The 23,499-nt window shown below is 37.5% G+C and overlaps 1 protein-coding gene across 2 annotated transcripts in view; it reads left to right on the top strand.

Annotated features, from left to right (window-relative positions):
- DOK6 (docking protein 6) overlaps positions 1–23,499 on the top strand; it is a 360,407-nt gene that overhangs the window by 227,919 nt on the left and 108,989 nt on the right. Inside the window, exons 6-7 of one of the 2 annotated variants that reach the window (XM_088019411.1) lie at positions 2,470–2,473; positions 16,861–16,920. The exons of the other annotated variant lie outside the window; for it this stretch is intronic. Coding sequence (XP_087875537.1) covers positions 2,470–2,473; positions 16,861–16,920 — 64 coding nt within the window. The remainder of the gene's footprint in view (positions 1–2,469; positions 2,474–16,860; positions 16,921–23,499) is intronic. 2 annotated transcript variants of the gene reach the window in all.

Genomic DNA, 23,499 nt, shown 5'->3' with positions numbered 1-23,499 from the left:
GAGCATAATTTTATGGGTTACTAGGTGCCTATTTCATTGAAGAGTCAGCAGATATACAGGAACTCTCTAATTTGCCATGTGTAATACTTTGGAGTAAGTTACACTCCAATGGTATTGCCTGCGGGAAAATCAGAGTGTAGAGCAATGAAAATCAAACTTCCTTACCCTTAAATAGATTAAGGGAAAAATCTAAAAGAATCTTGACAAAAAGCTAGTAGAACTAAGAAGTGAATTTAGTGAGATTAGAAGTAAGAAGTGAATTTAGTGAGGTTAGGTCAATATACAAAAATCAATTTTATTTTATATACAAATAATGCATAATTGAAAGGGAAAATGTTTTGAGTATCTCTTATAATGTCTTGAAAATATGAAATATATATAGGTTGTTTTAACAAATATGTGTGAGAACTGTACATTGAAAAAACCACAAAATATGACTGAGAGAAATTAAAGAAGACCAAAATAAATGGAGATATATACCACATTTGTAAATTAGAAGACACTATAGTCATATAACAATCCTCTCCAAGCCAATGTATAGATTCATTGTAATCTCAATAACAATCCCAAATGACTTTTCTCAATTAAATGACAAGTTGATTCTAAAATGTATTTGGAATTGCAAAAGACCTAGAGTAAGCTAAAACAATTTGGAAAAAACATATTTGATGCATTTCTACTACCCAATTTTAATACTTGTTATAAAATATTAAAAGTATATATAAAGTATAACAATCACTGGAAAAGAATGAAAAGTTCAAAATAGACACCACATATATGGCCAATTTATTTATTTTTTAATATGCTGTGATAATTCAATATGAAAAAGAAACAAATGGTGCTGGAATGACCGGATACCCATTAAGGAGGAAAACTAACAGCTCTTTACCTCACTGCCATGGACTGAATTGTGCCCACCTCCTCCCCCTGCAATATTCATATGGTGAAGTCCTAATCCAAGTGTGATGGTATTTGGAGATGGGGCCTTGGGGCCTTTGAAAGACAATTCAGTGTAAATGAGATCATGAGGATGGGGCCATCATGGTAAGATTAATGTCCTTCTAAGGAGAGATACCAGAAACCTTATTTTCTCTCTCCTGTCATGTGAGGACACAGGGAGAAGGCAGCCATCTACAAGACACAAAGAGAGTCCTCACCAGAAACTGGCCATGCCGGCACCTTCATCTCGGACTTCCAGCCTCCAGAACTAGGACAAAGTAAATCTCTGTTCATGAAGCCCCCTGTCTACAGTATTTTGTTATGGCAGCTTTAGCTAAAACACTTCACCATAACCCCCTCAAAAAAACCTCCAAATGGATATAGACTTAAATGTAAAAGCTAAAATTATAAAATGTATAAAAAATGTAGGAAAATATTTCTAACCTTGAAATAGGCGGATATTTCTTAAATACTAAAGCAAAAGCACAACCCAAAGAAAAAATATTGATAATTTGGGCTTCATCCAAATCAACCTCTGCTCTTCAAAAGACATCCTATAGAAAATGAAGAAAAAAAAAATGAAAAGGCAAGCCATAGACGGGTAAAAAAATTCACAAATCCTTTATCTGACAGAGAATTTATATTTGTAATCCTTAAAGAATTCTCACAACCCAAAATAGGGAGAAAAATAATTCATTAATAAACTAGGCAAAAAAAAATTGGACAGGTTATAAAAGAAGATATGCTGATTGACAGTACAAACAAGAAAAGATACTTAATATCATCTTTAGTCATGAGGAAATATAGATTAAAACCACAACAGGCACCAGTATATTCTCTCCCCTACCAAAAGACAAAAAACAAAACCCTGACCCTGTTGAGTGGAGAAGGAAGAACTCTTACTCTGTCTCATTGCTAATGTGAATGGAAAACAGAACACCCCTTCAAGTAGTAGTTTGGCATTTTTGTGTGTGCGCCATATGACAGAGCGATTTTATTCCTAGATATTTACCCACCAACTGCCCCAAAGCAACACATAAATACTTGTGTTGAAGAGTCAAAGCAGCTTTATTCATAAGAGTCAAAAACTGGAAACAATCTAAAAATGGCCATCAATACATGAGTTAAAAAGACAAATTATAAGGGAGTACTACCTACCCGTGACTCGCAACATAGATGAATCTCAAAAACGTTATTCTAAGCAATAGCTATTATTTCATTTCCAGAAAATCCTACAAGAGGCAAAACTTATAGTGACAGAAAACAAATCAGTGGTTGCCTGGGGTTGAGGTTGGGGTTGGGAAAAAATGGACTGCCAAAAGGCAATAAGGAAATTTGGGGAGTAATGAAAAATGTCCTGTATTCTGACATTCATCAAAAAACATGGAACTGTTTAGTAAATATTGGTATCATCATATGCAAATTATACTCCAATATTTTTGACATGAAAAAAATTCTGGGGAAAGAAAATAGAACATTAACAGGTCTTATGTTATATTCATTCATACCGTTTGGATGTTTGGCAATGAGCACTGTTACTTTTATAATGAAACACTTCTCTGGAAGGAATGGGGCCAAGGAAGGGAAGAGAGCCTCAAGCATTGTCTGGACAGGGAGTCTTGAAGCTGTGAGATACAACTAGGCTTTTATTCCTAGAGAGGTACTACAAGGTCAGAAATCTGCTTTTGTAACCTGGCCAGGCATTACACTTTCCACATTCTCTCCGTAAATCTCCATTTACATAGTATTGAGAATTATTTTTTAGATACCTATATTGTCTGATTAAAAAGTTAAAACAAGCTTTTGAAGGGGATGTTGGAAAGAAAAGCTTAAAATCACTCATAATTTCTCCATCTTAAGATAACTGCTTTTAATATTTTGATGTACTTCTTTCCAGTGTATTTTAAAATCAATGCAAAAAGATATTTATCCTTTATTTTCAGTTAATATTATACTGAGAAGTAATCTCTGAGTCCTTGAAAATCAAGATCCAAATGGCTATATGGCATCTGAACATATGGGTACACCATCATTAATTTAACATTAAGAAGTTTCCAAAATAAACTATTATAAATAAAGCCACACTGACTATCTGTGAAAAGTTGTGCAAATCTCTCTTTCCTTAGCAACGCCTTCTTAAAGGCTTACTGGGTCAAAGGATGTGAATGTTGTCAAGGTTCTTCACAATATAGCAACTTGCTTTCAAGGAAAGTAATATCAATTCATACATCCTCTAATGGTACAAAGAGAGTGCTCTTTGTACCCTATAACCACAAGCATTAAAATGATGATTTAAGATGTTTCTAATTTGATCAAGGACTTTGATAGCTCTTTTTTTTCTCTCTCTTTTGTTTGTGTCTTTATCTTTATGATTGGAGGTATGGCTTCGTGTATACTGCTCATTTGTATTTTTTTCCTTCTCTAAATTTGGATGTCCTTTGCCCTTTAATAATTGGACTATCAACCATTATTCTCTGCATCTATTTTGTAAATTCCAGACAGTCCCACTGTTGTTAAAGAGAGTCAAAGGCAGAAGGTTTGCCCATGCTTGATCTAGAGAAATAAAAGCAAGACATTGTGTTGTTCCCTGGGTCAGGACTGGGGGCTAGGGAGAGAGGGGAGGGCATGGGTGATGAAGATAATTTAAAGGACAAGATTGGTAAGTGAGACCCAGCCAATCATTGTAGCAAACCCTGAAGATCTGCATTTTCTGGGTTTTATTTTATTAGCTTTTTGCAGAAAGCATATTATTTGGTAGCAATTTTTAGCCATTTATTTATACTACTGCATGTACTGGAAAGTAATAAATTGGATATGTCAAAATACTTTTTCACTGACTGGCTTTTTTCAAACGCATTGTTAAATTCCACTGTACCCACAAAATGTAAAAGTAAATAGTAGGATCTAGAACATTCTTTCTGGAGGAACATATGTCACACATCGTCATAATTATAACCGTACACCATAAACTTCAGGGAACACATGGCCGGTATGAGAACAGAAAGAACAAGGACCAGGAAGATTTTGGTGGGAATTGTCCCTGGAGAAGCATGCTGTTGGGGAGATGAATTCATAGTCTCATGCCAGCTTAGAGCAATTGCTCTTTACCATGATGATTGTAAGTTTGCATTTTAAGAGTAAAAAACAACCACTTTGCTATGCAGCTTATTTTTTTTTCTCAAAAAAAAATCAGAAAAGATATCCAGACCTGCAGAGGAAGTCATAGGATTCATGATTATATGCAATTTTATCCTGTGAAAGGCAAAATTATGTTTTTAACTGCTGATGTGGCATCTTCACTTCATACATCCTCATAAATATTGTAAGCAAACATCAGAATGGGTTCAAATGGCTGCATAACAAAATTGAAGTGAGCCCCACATCCTTTTTTTATAAAATTATTGTTCAAAACATAACCTCCTATTCAGCACAATGCTTAATGTCACAAAATCAGCACTTAAAATATATATCTTACTAATTTTGATAATATCTTTATTTAGAAGCTTAGGAAAAATCTGGTTACAGATTTTAACAACTGGAAATGTAAAACAATGCTTATTACAATATAGTTCCTTTGGGAAGATGGTTAATGGAAGCAGTCCTGTGTGTTATAACCAAGGATTCTGTGATGTCACAGGTAGACATAATTTATTCCTAAACTTTTTTGTTCACAAATGCAGAGAGAAATCCTTCATTCTCTACTGCATGACAAATCAGTTAAAGGGAAAGGTAGGGCAGAGAGCTCTCAAATAGAACATCAAACCATGATCTAAAAATATATATGTATAAATTAAACGGTATCAAAATTTAAAACTTGCCTCTGTAAAAGACACTTTTAAGGGAATTAAAAGATAGGACAATTCTGGAGAAAAGATTTGGAATTCACACATTTGACAAAGAATGTGTATCCAGAATATATAAAGAAATTCAAAATTTAATAGGAAAAAAACACAACCTACATTTTAAAAAACAAAAAAAAGATTTGAGCAGACATTTCATCAAAGAAGGTATATGGTCGACCAATAATCACACTAAAAGATGACAAACCTAATTTGTCATTAGGGAATACAAATTAAAACCACAATGTGATACAACTCTCGACTTATTATTATGGCTAAAACTAAAAAGAAAAGTCTGACAATACTATAGTGCTGACAAGAATGCACAGTGACTCTCATATATGTATTGGTGGAAATGCAAAATAGTATAGCCATTTAGGAAAGCAATTTTGGCATGTTTTTATGTACATGTTTTTATGTAAAATTAAGCATATACTTCACATATGACCAAGCAAAGCTGCTCCTAAGTTATTGCCTCAGGAAAAATAAAAATATATGTTCATAAAAAACCTTGCACATGAATAGCCATTTTATTCATCATTGCCAAAAAATGGACAAACCAAATGCCTTTCATTGAATGGATATGCTGTGGTAAATCGACAAATAGAGTGATACTCAGCAATAATTCAACTGATAAACACAACAACATAGGTGTATCACAAATGCATTATTCTAAGGGAAAGAAGCCAGATCCAAAAGACAGCATACTCTGTGATTAAGTTTATATGATATTACATTATATGATAGAGAATAGACCAGTGATTGCCAGTGGGTGGAATGCAGAGGGGATTGACTACAAAGCAACAACATAAGGGAAATTTGGGGAATGATGAAACTGTTCTTTTTCTTCATTGTAGTGGTGGATATGTAACTCTCTACATTTGTCAAAATCCATCAAACTATAGAGCATAAAGAACAAATGTTACTATATATAAATTTTTTAATTTAAGAATAAATTTTTAAAAGGGAAGAGTTTCACATGTATGGTCAAATGATTTTTGGCAAAGGTACCAAAACCATTCATTGGGGAAAGGGCAGTCTTTTCATAAATTTTGCTAGAAAAACTAGATATCCAAATGCAAAAGAATAAAGTTGGCCCCTTACCCATCACCATATATAAAAATTAACTGAAAATGAATCAAAGACGTAAGTGCAAACCTAAAACTTCACAACTTTTAGAAGAAAACATAGGGAAAAATCACAGCTTTGGATTTGGCATTGATTTTTGGATATAACATCAAAGACATAGGCAACAAAAGAAAAAAATAGGCAAATTGGATTTAATGAAAATTTAAAGAATTTGTGTATCAAAAGACAATATAAACAGAATAAAAAGGCAACTCACAGAATGAGTGAAAATAATTACAAATCATATATCTAATAAAGGATTAATATCCAAGATATATGGAGAACTTCTAAAATTCAACAACAAAACAACCCAATTTTTTAGATGAGCAAAGGACTCGCATAGATATTTCTCCAAAGAATATATACAAATGACCAACAAGTATATGAAAAAATACTGTTATCACTAATCTCAGGGAAATGCAAATGAAAACTGCAATAAGATATCACCCCACACCCATCAGAAGTGCTATTATCAAAAAAACAATTTGGACCCCTGCAGTGTTGATGGGAATGTAAACTGGTAGAGCAGCTATGGAGAACAGTATGGAGGTTCTTCAAAATATTAAAAATATAATTACCATATGATCCAACAATTACACTTCTGAGAATACACCTGAAAGAATTGATAGTAGGGTCTCAAAGAGATATTTGTATACTCATGTTCATAGTGGCATTATTCATGACAGCTAAAATCTGGAAGCACCCATTGTCCATTGATGGATAAATGGATTTTAAAAACGTGCTATGTACATGCAATGGAGTATTATTCAGCTTTTAAAAGGAAAAAATTCTGTCATCTATTCCAACATGGGTGAACCTTGAGTAAATTATGCTAAGTGGAATAAGCCAAACATTAAAAGATGAATGTTATATGATTCCACTTATATGAGGTACTTTGAGTAGCCAAAATCATAGAGACAGAAAATAGAATAGTGGTTGCCAGGAGCTGGGGGAGAAAGAATGGGGAGTTACTGTTTAAGGGATCCACAGTTTCAAGTTACAAAATGAAAAGAGTAGGAGTAATGGGGGCAGATATTTGTGATGGTTATATGATATTATGAATGTTTAGTGCCACTAACTGTATACCTAAAAATAGTTACAACAGCCAACACAACATTGAAGAAAAAGAACAAAGTTGGAAGACTGATACTACCGAGCTTCAAGACTTACTCTAAAGGTAATTAAGACAGTGTGGTCTTAATGAAAGAATACATAAATAAATCAATGGATTAGAATAAACAGCCAAGAAATAGACCCACATAAAGTACAGTCAACTGATCTATGACAAAGGACCAAAGGTAAGACAATGGACAAGGAACTTGGACACTTTACAAACATTAACTCAAAAATGGATCATAGATCTAAATGTAAAATGCAAAACTATAAAACACCTAGAAGATAGCATAGGAGAATACCTCAGTGACCTTGGGTATGATGATGACATTTTAGGCACCACACCAAATGAAGGATCCATGAAAGAAATAATGATAAACTGAACCTTGTTAAAATTAAAAACTTAATGCTCTTCAAGAGGCAATATCAAGAGAATGAGAAGACAAGCCACAGACTGGGAGAAAGCATTTACAAAAGATGTATCAGATAAAGGACTGCTACAGAAAGAACTCTTAAAGGTCAACAATAAGAAAACAAAACGTATTTGAAAAACAGACCAAAAGACCTTAACAGACACTGCATTAAAGAAGATATGCAAATAAGCATATGAAAAGGTGCTCCACATCATATGTCATCAAAAACATGCAAATTAAAACAATAATTCGATATCACTACACACCTATTTAAAAGGCCAAAATTCTGAACACTGACAATACCAAACGCTGGTAAGGATGTAGAGCAACAGGGCGTCTGTTTCACTGCTGGTGGGAATGCAAAAATGGTACAACCACTTTAGAGGACAGTTTGGCAGTATCTTATAAAACTAAACATACTTTTACCATACAATCCAGCAATCCACACTCCTTGGTATCTACCCAAAGGAGTTGAAAATGTATGTCCATATACAACCCTGCACATAATATTGATAACAGCTTTATTCATAATTTCCAAAACTTGGAAGCAACCAGGATGTCCTTCAGTAGGTGAATGGATTAAAAAATATGTGGTCTATCAAGACAATGGCATATTTTTCAGCACTAAAATGAGATGAACTATCAAGCAATGAAAAGACATGGAGAGACCTTAAATTGCATATTAGTAAGGGAAATTAAATTTGAAAAGACTACTCACTATATGATTCCAACTATATGACATTGTGGAAAAGCAAAGCAATGACACAGGAGAAAAGAACAGTGGTTGCTAGGGGTTAGAGAGATGGATAGGTGGAGCACAGAGGATTTTTAGGGTATTAAAAATGAGTGGGGGACAGAGGGAGGAACAGACTCCCCGCTGATCAGGGAGCCCGACATGGGACTCTATCCCAGGCCCCTGGGATCATGACCCCAGCCAAAGATAGCCGTTTAACCTACTGAGCCACCCAGGTGCCCCAGTTTTTTTGTTTGTTTGTTTGTTTGTTTTTCTCTCTTTTAATCTTACTTCTGATCTGTTTTATTTAGGATAATTAACATTATTTAATTTAGTAAATTTATAATTTTTTAAAAAATCAAATGGTCTGGAAACTATAAGATGATGAAAATCTAAACAAAAATTTTAAAAGGGAATAGAGAAACAACTATTTTAAAACATCTGATTTTGAGGGTACCTGGTTGGCAGAGTCGTTGAGCATCTGACTCTTGACTCAGGTCGTGATCTCAAGGTCATGGGATGGAGTTCAGCCTCGGGCTCTGTGCTCAGTGCAGAGTCGGTTTGGGTTTCTCTCTCTCTCTCTGCCCCTTCCCCCCACCTCAAAAAAATAATCTTTCTTTTTTTTTTAAAGCAGCTGATTTTGACACAATTTCAATTTCCTTCACAATGTGAAAATTTTGATTTTTTTCTTTAATCTTTTGGTGACACTATAAAACAAACAAAAACATAATTCTAAATCTTTTGACTTTAGTTAAATACATACTAGCTTGAAATGCACTTCATGAATTAATTACTCTCATGATCACTTGTATGACTCCAACAGATAAAGATACTGATGAGTTCACAATCTTTATCTAGAATTTATTCAACACCAAAAAAAATATTACCTTGTATATGTAAGTGGAGCTATAATTTTGATTCTCTAACCAGATTTTCATTGTGAGAGGTTTAACATCTGTCCAACAAAACTAGATGACTTGAGTGCACAGGTATCAATCTGTCAATTTTTTGTAAAGAGCAAACTATTGCAATTTTAAAAATGTGAAAAATTTAACACTCAAGTTCATTCATTTGACTAACGAAGGACTAAAATATTTTCATTTGTATGGGTGGGAATTTATTGAAAAACATTTAATTGAAAACTAAAACTATTTAATTGAAAAACAAACAAAAAATAAAAATTAAAAATAATAAAAAAGGAGAAAAAAGAAAAACAACCATTTTAGCCCTTCCTTCCTCCCCAGTCCACCAGCCTCCCAGTGTTGTGACGCTTATGAGTGTGGTTATTACCGTCATTAAAATAAATGAACCGTAAATCACAGGATTGATCTTGAGCGACACCTTAATTCACTTTGAAAATTCCTCTTAAAGAAGGTTTCAGAAATCAGTCAAAATACCTCGGATAAAATAGTGATATGTGCATCACCTCCAGAGAGAGGTAACCGCTTTCCCAGATAGAATCCCTTTGTATGTTTATATTCAGCACATTTGTTAAAATACAATCTCTGTTTTATAATTACACTCTGCAGCTAAAACCACAAAATCATAGTCTGGTGTTTTAGCTTTCTTCATGGAAGGATGTTGATTTCTTCAAAGGAAGGGACCCTTTTTGATTCTCCCTATATTGCCTTGGACAGTGCCGTGAATGTAAAAATAGGTGTTTGCTGAATTTAATCATCCCTTATATATGTGTTTCATCTGATAGCTTTCAAAGCCCTCGTTTTAAAGTATATTATTTCATTTTATGCCCATATCAGCACGGAAGGTGGACATAACAGAAGACATTTTTATCAAGTTTTCATGGATGAGAAAATCAAGCCTCAGAAAGGTTAATGAAGTGTAACTGAGGTCACATGGAAAATAAATAGCTGGCAGATGCAGAAGTCTAGTGTAAGTTTGTCTCATTCATGCTCCCATGTTTTATCACACCATGATTGCTCAGAGAATAACAAGCTAGTGCGATGATCTGAATGCTTGTTTCCCCCCAAAATTCACGTGTTCAAACTTAACCTCCAAGGTGATGGTGTTAGGAGGTGGGGCCATTGGGAGGTGAGTAGGTCAAAAGCCTACTGGAGCCCTCCAGGAATGGAATTTCCTGCCCTTATAAAAGAGACCCAAGAGAGCTCCTGTCCACCATGGGAGGACACACAGGGACAAGACAGCCATCTATGAACCTTTAAGTCTTTTTTTTTTATTTTTTATTGTTATGTTAATCACCATACATTACATCATTAGTTTTTGATTATGAACCTTTAAGTCTTACCAGACACCAGATCTACCTGTGCCGTGATCTTAGTCTTACAGTCACCAGAACTGTGAGAAGAGGAAAAAAAACAATTCTTTTGCTTATAAGTCACCCAGCAGATGCTATGCTGTCACAGCAGCCCAAATAGATTAAGACCCCTAGCTACTCTATTTATTTGAAGTTATTAAGCGAGTTAAAGGGTTCATTATTAAGATATCCCATAATATCCCTAGATAGATATATCTGAAGCTTAAATCTATGTTTATTTGGGTTAACGGCACTGCCTATAAGATAAAGACCACTTTTTTTTTTTATGGCATAGCCTAAAAAACCCTCCTGGTTTTTGAGCTTTAACTGAGCCTCTATGCTTTGCTCGTGCTGTCCATGCACCCCGAATGCCAGCCACCTGCCACCCTCCCACCGCAGCTTGAGTAATCCCAACTCATTTCCTTCAGTGAACCTTTCCTAAGTTCCTAAAATGGGATCCGCTGCCCTTTTGCCTGGATCATACTGCTCTCCACTTATTTCCTTGCTCCCCTACATTTCCCAACATCCATGATGACCAGTTCCATCAAAGGGCTATGAACAGTGGGATATTTGTATGCTTTATTTTTGGATGCAGATGCTGTCCTGGTTGCCCAGGATAGTTGTTCAGAACCAAAGTGGATTAGCATGAGTGAGAAGCATTAAACCCCTGAGACTTTGTGTGTTATTTAAGGACAAATCTATTTGGTCCTAACAGAAATGGATAGCAGGAGGGGTGCTGCAGTAATAAATTGCCCTCAAATATATAGCGCTGTATCAGTGGTTGGCCAAGAATGGAATGAAAATGGTATGGCCACTGGGAGAACGGCATCATGCAGGGCTAGACATGTGGTGAAACACTTCCCTCCTGGGAATATTTATGATAACTTGGTAGGCTGATTGCATGTCTAATGAGTTTCTAGATAAAGATAAATTTGTAAGGACAAATGCAAATTAAAAACAAGAGGCTTAATTCTCTCTGTTGAAAATGGGGAGAAGCTTTATCTCCCTGCCTCTTTCCTAGAGCATTTACTTTAGAAAACTTATCATTGTTAAGTATTTCTTTCTCCCTTTGAAATAGATATATATTCTTCTGAAAACTAAATAGGCCTTTCGTCAGCTTTAAGACCCTGGAGTACCTTTCTTAAGGACTCAGGAACCAAGTCTTTGAAACATAAACATCAAAGGAGAGAGTACCCGCTGCTCCCAGGTTGTATGGGACGGTAGGAGCCTAATGGGCACCTCCCTCTAAATTGCAAAACAACTTTGTCATAAAGCAGTGAGGAGTTTGTTTTTCCTCTGGATAAAGCCAAGTAGCTGACATACATCGTCTCTCCAATTACTAAAGGAACCCAGCATGAGCTGTGTCTGACAAATGGTGCTATGACAAATGAAGGCCTCTCATTTAAAACTAGTGATTGTTGGGGCGCCTGGGTGGCTCAGTCGTTAAGCGTCTGCCTTCGGCTCAGGTCATGGCCCCAGGGTCCTGGGATTGAGCCCCACATCGGGTTCCCTGCTCGGCGGGAAGCCTGCTTCTCCCTCTCCCACTCCCCCTGCTTGTGTTCCTCTCCTCGCTGTATCTCTCTCTGTCAAATAAATAAAATCTTTAAAAAATAAAAATAAATAAAACTAGTGATTGTTTATCTTGAGAACATGCTATATCTGCTTGAGTATAAAAAGGATCAGGTGTTTTTCCATCTTTGCAGTCTCTCAGCCCATTGCCTCTGGTGTGCATCACATTCTGGTTTAATGCGTATAAAATAAGAAGTGTTTTCTTTCTCTCCTATGTTTGTGGAGAGGATTGCTGGATTGGGAGAAGATTTTGTTTTTAATTCTATTTCTCAGCATCAAGGGGGAGAAGTTAGAAAACAAAATGTTCATAGTGTTGATTGGCTGGCAAGGTACTGTAAAGAAAGGATCTCGGGGAAAAATTGAGAACTTGCAAGCAAAATTGTAAAGGATTTGGAAAATTCAAAGCCTTGCAAAATTGGAAAGGATAATTATGTTGAGTCACCAAAGAAGAGGAGATAAAAATTAAGAAAGTCTTTAAGTGACAAAAGCAAGTTAAAACAGGCTCCAGGAAAAGCAGATTAAGTGTGTAGTCTCCACACATTTTGTTAAAACCTCTCAATTGATTAAGGTGTGTCAGGGTGAAAAAACAGCTGAAGGGCACAGTGCCTAGTATAATCTTTTAATTAGAAAAAAAAATGGCCCAGGGTAAAGAATTGATTAAGTGGGTGGTATGCTTAAAGAACCTGATATATTGTCAAGGTAGCACCTTTAAATGGAAAGAGTTTTAGGGAAGACGAAACAAAATATTATGGCAAATCTGAGAAGTGTGTCTCAGAAAATAATCCCAAGAGTAGTGGATATTGCCCTTGGGACATGTGATCAACTAGAATTAAAAATATAAGCAATGTAGGAATATTTTGACAAGGTTTTACAGGAGAAAAAAAAAAAAACCCTGAACTAAGGATATTTATGACTTTTTTAAGACTTGATAATGATCGGATCTCTCACATAAACTTGGCAGAGGAGGAAGAACACTGACAAACATGCAACGCCTCAAGGGGAGTGTCTAATTCAGATACGCCAAGGAGGACAGTGAAGACGGAAAGTTGTCCTGAGGCAGAGGGCAGAGCCAAGGCGAAGGAAGGCTAAGCCAGCTCCCCTGAAAGAGCAGAAGGAGGGCCTAGGATCCCTGTGAGCCCTTAGGGGAAGAAGAATCCTCAGGTTATCTGGTAGGCAGCCTTTCAGGGTTCGGCCAAGCCAGTTCTGCCCTGCCTCTGTCTCGTCTTCTTTCTGTTTGACAGGGAGTGTTTGCAGTGGTAGACTTCCTGCTCCTCTTGAACCACTGTTCACTAGGTCAGAGTGGGTAGAAGGAGAAAAATTCTTTTTAGGTCATTCCTTTGGAATGAAGAGAAGTCCTGTCTAGAACTGATGCAGCGACTGCTGCAGATTCTGGACTTTGAGCTAGAATCAATGGCTGAGTGCGGCTGCTTTTTGTTTTGTTAGGTTTTTTGGTCTGGTTTGTCTTAGGAAGGATTGAATGTGTAGGAAAAAGGGAGGAAAGGGACCTGTGCTGATCAGAAGAGATGATTGTGGCAGACAGTTGTGCTTACCAAATATCCACCTACCCTCCTCTATTTACCTGCCCCTTCGCAGTTAGGTGGGGCCATATATATGAGACAGTGTATGGGACCATGGGCTGCCATAACAAAATGCCATAGACTGGGTGGCTTAAACAACAGAAATTTATTTCTCACAGTTCTGGAGGCAGAGAAGTCCTAGATCAAAGTGACAGCTGATTTGGTGCCTTGTGAGGGCCCTATTCCTGGCTTGCAGACAGCTGCCTTCTCACTGTGTCCTCACATTGTGCAGAAGTAGGGAGAGGAAACAAGCTCTCTGGTGTCCTTCTTATATAAGAACACTAATCCTATTGGATCCGAGCCCCACTCTTCTGACTTCATTTAATTTAATTACCCCCAGAAAGGTCCTAGTTCAAATACAGCCACATTGGAAGTTGAGGCTTCCACATATGAATTTATGGGGGGACACATTTCAGTCCAGAGCATGACCGCAAGAGAATTTTCTAACTCTTTTCTAACACTTTTACGTACTGTGGCAACAACAGTGGTCTACCGTTGAGATGTCTGGGCCACAAGACATAGCTTGAGTGAGAAATCTGTCTTTGTTGTGTTAAGCCACTGAGATTTGAAGTTAGCATTATTATTATTTTTTAAATTAAGCAGCATAAATTAACCTATTTTCCTAACACAAAACCCTTCTATGATTTCAGCATCCACCCATTAAATCTTTTTATTACAATTTCTACGTTATATTTTAATCATTGGTTGATCTGCCTCTCCAAGTACCCTATGAGCTCATTAAGGGCAAAGATTATGTTTTAGACATCTCTGTTTCTATAGTTTTTATCAGGTATTTGAAAAATGATTGACAGCATCCCAGAGAATAAATGGGGTTTTTGATGCCATGGAAAGATTTAAATCATAATGTTCAATTGAGTTTCAGTTACATGGTATAAGGAATAGGGAAGGCTCCCTCCTTAAAAATTTGCATCAGGGATATATGTGATATTTAAACATCATATCTGTCTAAATTCTTCCTCTAATTCCAAAGAAGTAAAGCTAAGACAAAGCCTTTTAGGAACTCACTGCCTTTTTTTTTTCCTGTGTCTAATTTAGTAAATCTCTTGCTACTATAACGCTGGGACTCACTTTTTCCCCTAGGAGAAAGCATTAATTAAATGACTTAGGAAACTGTTCTTATCAAGAAATGGAGGCTCTGATCTTAATTTTTGCTCCATTAACTTTAAAGTTCAATACATTTTTATTGAACCCACACATACTTAGTGTGAATTGCTTTTCATTAATTGGTCTATGGGGATCCCAATGACAGTTTTGGCCTTCCTTTTAGGTTTTTTAATTCTCCTTCAGAAAGTTCCTAAACTTTAGTAATGGTCATTAAATCAAGAAATTATTGCTGGAATCAAAGGGATAAAAATCAGTGGAGAGAGATGTAAAGTTTGGTTTGATCTCTTTAGATTGGTGGAGGGTCACTGCCTCTACCAGTGAGACTCGCATTTCACAGACTACTTACGGCTGGCTTTATTAGAACAATTGAATGATTCGTTTATTAATTATTGATCCATTCATTCAAAAGATGCCCACATTTTCACATTTCTGAAGTCGAGGTATATTTTGTTACTATTATGACATCTTATAGTAAATGAATGCATGAGTGAGTGAATGAACGAATGAATGAATGAGTTCGCTCATTGCCACCAAGTGGTGGTAGTGATGTTGTTGCCATTGCCTGCACGCATACAGCCCTGGTCATCGATGCTTATGTTTTCCTCACTCCCACTGAAGTTTTATGCATTGTTAGTGTTTCATTCCTTGAGTTAAATTGCAAACCTTCAAGGTATCAGTCAAGAAAACTTTTAGGACCATCTGAAAGAAGAACATGAGTCTTTGGTGCTATCTAAAAACTTACTATGAACACCTTCTGGTAGATCAAGTATACACCAATCAGCATAAAACTTGTAGAATAGGTGTTAGTGGTTTAGAAGAAAATCTTCAAGCCAAAGACAGCATACCCTTTACTAAAGAAATGTATATCACTAACACGCCTGATGGCAAATGAAATGATCTTTTATGAAAAAAGAAAAACAAAGGACGTTGATAATTCTGGGTTGATTCATAAGAGTTCAACACTGTATGTGCAAAAGTTTTAGCAATCCCTTAACTAACTTATTTTACTTATATTTTCTTTTTATGCATGTATAAGAGTAATACACCATAATCTAACACAAGTAAGCCCAAGTCTTTCAACACATACAAAAAATTTTAAGTGATTCCAAAAAAAAAAAAAAAACTGCATGAGAGTATAATTGGCGTATTTTTCCCATAGTGATGCATAAAATGAGAGAGGGTCTTATAGTCTTTAGTGTTTTATATTTGACAGAATATGGTTATTACCAAGCCTATATTATATGCCAGGCTTTGTTCTAGGTGCTGGGGATAACTCAGGAAGCTAAGATTCCTGCCTTCGTGAGATTTATAGGCTATTCAGGCAGGACAGTAACAAAATAAACAAATTAGTATAAACTTATCAGGTGTTGAGGAGTTTTATGTAAGAAAAAAACATAGTAACCCTTTACTTTAGTAATGGTCATTAAATCAAGAAATTATTGACAGGCATGCTGTGAATGGGAGCTGTTTGATAGAATGGTCAAACAAGGCCACTTATATAAGGTGATATTCCAGGAATAGCCAAAGGAAGTGAGTAAGAAGCTTTGTAGGTAGTTATTTGAGAAATAAGATTCTTGGCTGAGGGTTTTAAAGCCTGGCCAAGGACAGCATTGGACTTGCATGTTTAAGGGACAGAAAGTGTGGCCAGAGCAGAGTGAGGGAATTTTAGGAGATGATATCAGACAGGTACTATGGGCCAGGCTACGTATCACTATCTCTTACTACCTTTTGGATCATAGTAAGGACCGTGGGTTTTACTTTGAATGGAATGGGAAGCACTGGAGTCCTTAGGTCAAGGATGATGCAATCTCACTTATATTATAAAAGAGATTACTCCCCATGTTGTATGGAGACCAGGCTGCGGGGGTAAGGGTGGAGGCAAGGAGAACTGTTAGGCTTCTATAGCAAGAATCCAGGCAAGAGATGATAGACCAAAGGTTTAGCAGGGGGAAGAGGGGAAGCTGCCAGATTTAAAGCTGGAGTCTCAATAGATGTGGAAAGTGAGAAAAATATATTAATCATATATGACTTCGAGAATTGGTCCAAGCAACCAGAAGAAATATAGTTGCCATTTACTGTGTAACATAGAAAAAATATGGAAGGGGTAAAAGATTGGGTTGAAAATCAGGAGCTTGTTTTCTGGCATGGAAAGTTTGAGATACCTTATAGACACCCAAGTAGAATTTCAGAAGGTGGCTGCATAGACATATTTGTATGTGGGGACAGAGTCCTAGCTTGAAGATATAAATTTGGGAGTCACCAGCATCATGTACCCAAGTGCCCCACTCAGGGAGCACACACAGATAAAGAAGAGAACATACAAATATCCATTACTTACTCCTGGAGGAAAAGTGCTTCAAGAAGTAGATGATATTAACCGTGTTCAATGCTGCAGAGACAATGAGTAAAACGAAGCTGCTTGAGAAGTGACATGTCGCTTTTGCAAATCAGAGGTCACTGATGGCCTTCAAAATAGCTGCTTTGGTGGAGGAGTGGAGACAAAATACTGGAATGAGTTCAAGAGAGACCAGGAGGAGATGAATTGGAGTCAGCAAGGACAGGTGCCTCAAGATGTTTTGCTGTGAAGATAAAAAAGAAATAGGAAAGTAGGTGGAAGAGAATATGAGGTTAATCTTTTTAAAAGATGGGATATATTAAAAACATTCACATGCTGATGAGAATCATACTCTATGGAGAAAAAATGATAAGGCAGAAGGCTTGGAAACATCTCTAAAGCAGTATCTTTTGAGTTCATGAGAGGAAATGGTATCTAGCGAACAAGAAAGGAGGCCACAGGGGGAAAGGAAAGGGAACTATAATGGAGGTATAAATGGAGGTAGGCATTGGGGGTCATGATAGAGGCAAGGGAAGCTGTCTTCTGATAGTTTCTCTTTTCTTGCTGAAATAGGAAGGAAGGTTAACTGGCCTTGAGGCTAGAGGAAAGAGAAATTCAAGATTTGATGCAAGAGAAGGCATGATGTGGTTGTTTTAAGAGATTGAGCAAATCCACCAAGGAAGGCCAGTTAGCACCAAAGCAGAGTTCTTGTAACCACCAGGGGACCCTGCGGTCTTACCCGCTTTCCCCTGGTCTTGGGTCAGACCAGCCCCTGCTTCTGCCCTTCGGGTCTTCTGTTTCTCATCAGCAGGGTTCGGCAACCCCCCACCCCCACCCCCCGTTCCAGGGAGCCAGACAGTGCTCCAGCTCACAGCTGGGCCCCCTTTAAACGCCCACTTCCGTCGGTTTTCCCGTTGCACACTCAGAGTGGCTGTTCGTGCAGATCGTGAGGGGTCTCCTGGCAGGCTGCAGCCTCCCCTGTTATGCTCCCGTTTATGACGTTCTTAGGGTCCCCCAAATATCTGAACATCTCTAAAGTGCCCGCGACCCAAACACTCGTGGCTGTCTCAGTCCTGGTATGATCCTCTCACTTTCACACCTGTCCGCACCCTCTTGTCTCCCTGGAACCCTCTCCCCTCACCCCAGCCCTGGGACCACTGGCCTGCAGTACTCCGCGAGGGTGCTCCTTCAGTGCCTGCATGTGGGCTCCGTGCTGGGGCACCACACACGCTGATCCCAAGCCCTATTCCCTCTTTGTACTCCCCGCTGCCTGCCAGGCCTTAGGAAGGGATGTTTTTGTAGCAAACCTGTGGTGTCTGCTCTTAGCAGCTGTGCACTGGGTGACAGGACACGTGAATGAGGGAAGTTGTGGGCAGGGGAACCCTGGCTGGTGGACGATGGAAAGCGTTCCTGCTGTAAGATCCCCTTTGTGCCCAGGCTAGGCCAAAAATAATCTCTTAGTCACGCTCTTTCTACTCTCCTGAGACAGCGTGGTTAATACCAACAATTATGCCACTTTACGGGGCAGAGAAGTGAGCACAAACACATCAGATACTATTTTCAACTGTCAGATACTTTCTTCGCTTAGTAGGAACAAAGGGGCTCAGTTCAGGACCATATGGCAACAAAATCTGAAAATGAAGCAGAATAATAAGTCACAAGAAATGTTAAAAAGACGAAGAAATAGTATTATTATTTTCATCTCTTTCTTGTTTAAAGACTTAAAAAAAACAAGTGTGTTAGTCTCTGGACACAATCAAAACATAATCCTGTTCTCTTCAGTGAGGGTGAATTTGCCAGAAATGAAACCTGTTCCTAGTGTCATCCTTTCATAACTGTAGTCCAGACTGTACGAGATTGTGCCTCCGCATAGCAGAATGTTACCAGAATCTCCTTTCCCCACCCTCCCTGCCCTGTCTCTGTGCCTCCCTCCCCGCCCCTCCCCACTCCTCCTCACTTGGGGGTCTGTCTTCCCTTTCCTGTTTCCTTCCACCTGACAGAGCCTAATCCAGTTCCTCCAAAACATCAAACTTTCTGAAAGCTCTCTTTCTATAACTTCTTAAAATTTCATATAAAATGATCTCCCTAAATATCCAGTCTCTTAGAACCCTGAAGCAGAAAAATTTATGATATCTATTTAAGTATGAAGCCACAGGGCCCTACATTTAAATTTAATTCCAGTGTTTTTAAGAAAAAGGACTCTCAGAAAAAAAAAAAAAAGATCACTTTTCTTTTTTCCCCCAGTTACTTTATATTGTGGCATAGTACACATTACATAAAATTTACTATCTTAACCATTTTTATCAAAGATATTAATTTTTGGAGCAATTTTAGGTTCCTAGAAAACCTGAAGGCATGGTACAGAGGTTCCCATATACCCCCCTTCCTCCACATGTGCACAGCCTTCCCTATTATCAGCAGCTAGCCCCCTAGTGGGACATTTGTCACAACTGAGGCATCTACACGGACACATCATAATCACCCAAAGCCCATAGTTCACACCAACGTTCGTGCTTACTATTGTATATTCTGTGGGTTCGGACAGATATATAATAACATCTATTCATCATCATGGGGTCATCCAGCTTATCCTTCCCCATACCCAACCCCTAGCAGCCATTGATCTTTATACCGTCTCCACAGTTGTGCCTTTTCCAGAATATCATATAATTGGAAATATACAGTATGTAGCCTTTTCAGATGGCTTCTTTCTCTTAGTAATAATGCAACTAAGGTTCCTTCATGTCTTTTCATGACTTGATCATTGCGTTTTAGTGCTGAATAATATTCCATTGTCTGGATGTCCCACAATTTATCTATTCACTTACCGAAAGGCATCTTGGTTGATTTCAGGTTTGGGCAATTATGAATACATCTGCCGTAAATATCCACATGCAGATTTTTTTCATGAACTTAAGTTTTCACCTCTTTTGTTTAAATACCAAGGAACATAATCGCTGGATCATATTGTAAAAGTATATTTAGTTTTGTAAGATACTGCCAAACTGTCTTCCAAAGTGGCTGTACCATTCTTTCTTCCCACCAGCAAGGAATGAGAGTTCCTGTTGCTTCACATCCTCTTCAGCATTTGTTGCTGTCCATGTCTCAGATTTACTTGATGTGTTGTAGGCACTCTCCAGTAGTGCCAAATATCAATTAAATTCATCCAGTTTCATAAAGGTTATTGTCAAATCAGGTAGAAAAGAAGATACCATATCACTTCATCTCAGAAGTACTAGAAGAAAAAGGCTTTCTTGACTACTAGTCCTTTGTGGGTACTGTAGACTAACCCCAATACTTGTTTTCTATGAGTTTCAGGTACTTACTTTTTAAGTTACCCTGAAAAAATTCAAAGTAACTAAACAATTACTCATTAATCATTCTTCATGCTGGCAGAAAAATCGTATTTATGATTACATATGATTATATATATTTCTGAATGTTTGTATAAAATATAATTTCTGAGTCATATTTATTAAAAAACAATTTAGTGAAGGAATCCTTTGTTAAAAAAGGCAAAGAACATCACTGTGTTTATTTTGAAGGAATGCAAGTTACAACTCAGAATTTAATAGGAAGTTTCTAATTTTTAACTCTTCATTCAAAACTTTTTAAAAAAAACGGTTTTCCAGGTGAAAGGAGTACCCAGATAAATATAAATGCATATATAAATATATTACATGTATTTATATATATATATTCTACCAAAGATATATGTTCAATACTAGTAAACTGTATATTTGTTAATTTTTATAACAGGCTTATTTCACTTCATTTTTCTTGTATTAAAAACCATGTGGTGGTCACAGCTGGAGCCCAGGGCCTCTGCACGGAGACTATGCTGTGGGTCTTACAAAATGGTCAGCGAATTCCTGGTAGGGAGTCTTGGTGAACACATCTCTATCCTTTTGGGGGGGAAGGGTGGGGAATAGCTGTAGGTCTCAAATATGGCATCAAAGGTGGCCTTGGCAAGTTGCCAGAATGGCATGGTAGTGCAATGGTGGCTGAAGTGTGGCATCAAGGATACCCAGCCCCCACAGCAGCTTCTTGGGCCCAGGGGTTAAGAGATGCCAGCACTCCAGGGCAGAGATGAGGCACACAAGCAGAGCTTCATGCAGTGCAGGACACCTTGCCGGAAGGGTGTGGGGCTTGGCCATCTTGTTCCCCCAGGAACCTCACCGCATGGCGACAATGGAGAGCTTGATCAGGATGAAGCCTCCAAGGACAGCACTGGCTACGTCTTTGGAGCACTTAACACCCAGGCTGACATGTCAGTTGTAATCCCTGGTGGAGACAAATGCCAAAACCATCATCCCCCATCTGGTGTTTTCTCAGAGAAACAGGCTTTTTGTTTTGTTTTGGGTTGGGTTTGCTGCTTAATTTAAAAAATTGAGCTCAATTTTATATAGCTTACTAATATAACACTATTACTATTGGTCTTTAATAGTATAATATGAGTAGTATTAACCTTGAACTAAGTGTTATACATGGGGCGCCTGGGTGGCTCAGTCGTTAAGCGGCTGCCTTCGGCTCAGTCGTGGTCCCGGGTCCTGGGATCGAGCCCTGCATCAGGCTCACTGCTCCGCGGGAAGCCTGCTTCTCCCTCTCCCACTCCCCCTGCTTGGGTTCCCTCTCTCGCTGTCTCTCTGTCAAATAAATAAAATCTTTTTAAAAAATAAATAAATAAATATTTTATACATACAATATTTGTATTCTACCAAAGACTTTGGGCATGCCAATTACTTCCCCAAAAATCCACGGCACATGAAGTGCAAAGTATAGCATTGTATTTTTGTGATTCAATTACACAGATTGAAAAGACACTAAGAAATACTGCTTTCAAAAAATACCAGATTCACCTTGAAATTGAAATTATAATTTTGAAATATAGAAATGCTTTACATGCCAAGTGAAATGTGTCAGTCAGTCCCTCACAAATGGTTATTGATTCCCTCTTTGAGGGATATCTGCTGTGCCCACTCACAGGCTAGCATGGTTCATCTGGTTTGGAGAAAAGTGTGACAAAGAAATAAAAAACAGAATTCACTATGACTATAATATAATAAGATCTAAAATTCATAAATAGTTTTGCTAAGTCAGGAAAGAAATTCATGCCGACAACTAAGAAGTCAGAAAATGTTTATTTCTGTCAACATTATAACCCACATTATAAATGTTAGACACATAGAAGCATTAGAAAACTAATACTACAGAAAGTAGGATGCAGAGTATTGGAATGAGAGGGACGTGAACTGAAACTTTGCTCCATCACGTACTAGGTTTGTAACCCAGAGGCACGTTACTGTTTTATGCTTGAATTCGTATATTTGTGAGTCAAAAGCTAATATTTATTTTTGTGTTATTGTGACAATTAAAAAGCTCCAGGCACATGATGAGGTATTTTCATAATTAATAGCCAGCAGTAGACCTTTTAGAAATGCTTTGTTTTATTCTAATTTTTTTGTATATTTTTATTTCTGTCTTACCTCTCAAAAAAGTTTGGAGGCACAACCATTTCCTCTATTTATTTTACGTTTTCTGAAACTTCATTTCTATTGAAGGCAATTCTTTTGGCACAAGTATATTCACCTACGGGAGGATTTTGCTGAGATGCTAATGAGCTATGGCTTTAGGACTTCTAAAAAGAGGGGATACACAACATATGTTCACATATGGAATCGACATTTTTGTCACTTTGCATATGTAAACTATTTTTCTGTCTTTCTTATTAAAGTAAAAGGGGTTCCAGAATTATATAAACTTTGGACCCCATGAAAACCTGGATTAGTACGTGTTATCTGTTGAATTATTTCCCCAGTAGGGGTGCTGGATTTTGTATAAATAGACTTACTTTTTTCACATCCCGTCCCTTCCATATGGAATCAATAAAACTCATCCCCGAGATGGTGGCCTGCATTGGTGTCATGGTACTTACCTGCCATGAAATATTGCTGTGTGGATCATATAGGAATTACCCCACTTATCTTGGCCCTAAACTTCATCAGTACTCCAAGCAAAGCAACAGAAATAATTTATACACTCAACAGTGTATCCCACATTGGGGAGGTACCTGGTTTGTGATCCTTGTCTTCCCTGAGTCACATAAGGGGAGCCTCCAGGGGAACAGAAAGAAAACAAATAATCCAGTCTAATCTTATAAATATGTTGAATGACCTCTTGGTAAATAGACTAATTATATTGCTGGAAAGAGATTCCATGGGTCCCAAATCTTGTAGCTGGATGCTCCTAGTTTATGATTGACATTGGTAAACAAACCTACAACCTATGGATTTAGAAGACAGAGCTCCCTAGAGAATGCCACTTTAGAAACTAAATATTTAGGATGTAAAGATATTTCCTAACTCAATACTCCCTGCTAGGTGTACTTGTCACATTCTTCACTCAGAGACCTCCTGTATCTGGGGCAAATGGTGCATATCTAGTGCCAGAGGAAGG

The sequence above is a fragment of the Eumetopias jubatus genome, unplaced genomic scaffold, assembly GCF_037043125.1.
Source record: "Eumetopias jubatus isolate StellerSeaLion01/CBP00866 unplaced genomic scaffold, mEumJub1_p1.0 scaffold_16, whole genome shotgun sequence".
Taxonomy (NCBI): Eukaryota; Metazoa; Chordata; class Mammalia; order Carnivora; family Otariidae; genus Eumetopias; species Eumetopias jubatus.
This window is presented reverse-complemented; position numbering and strand designations above follow the sequence as displayed.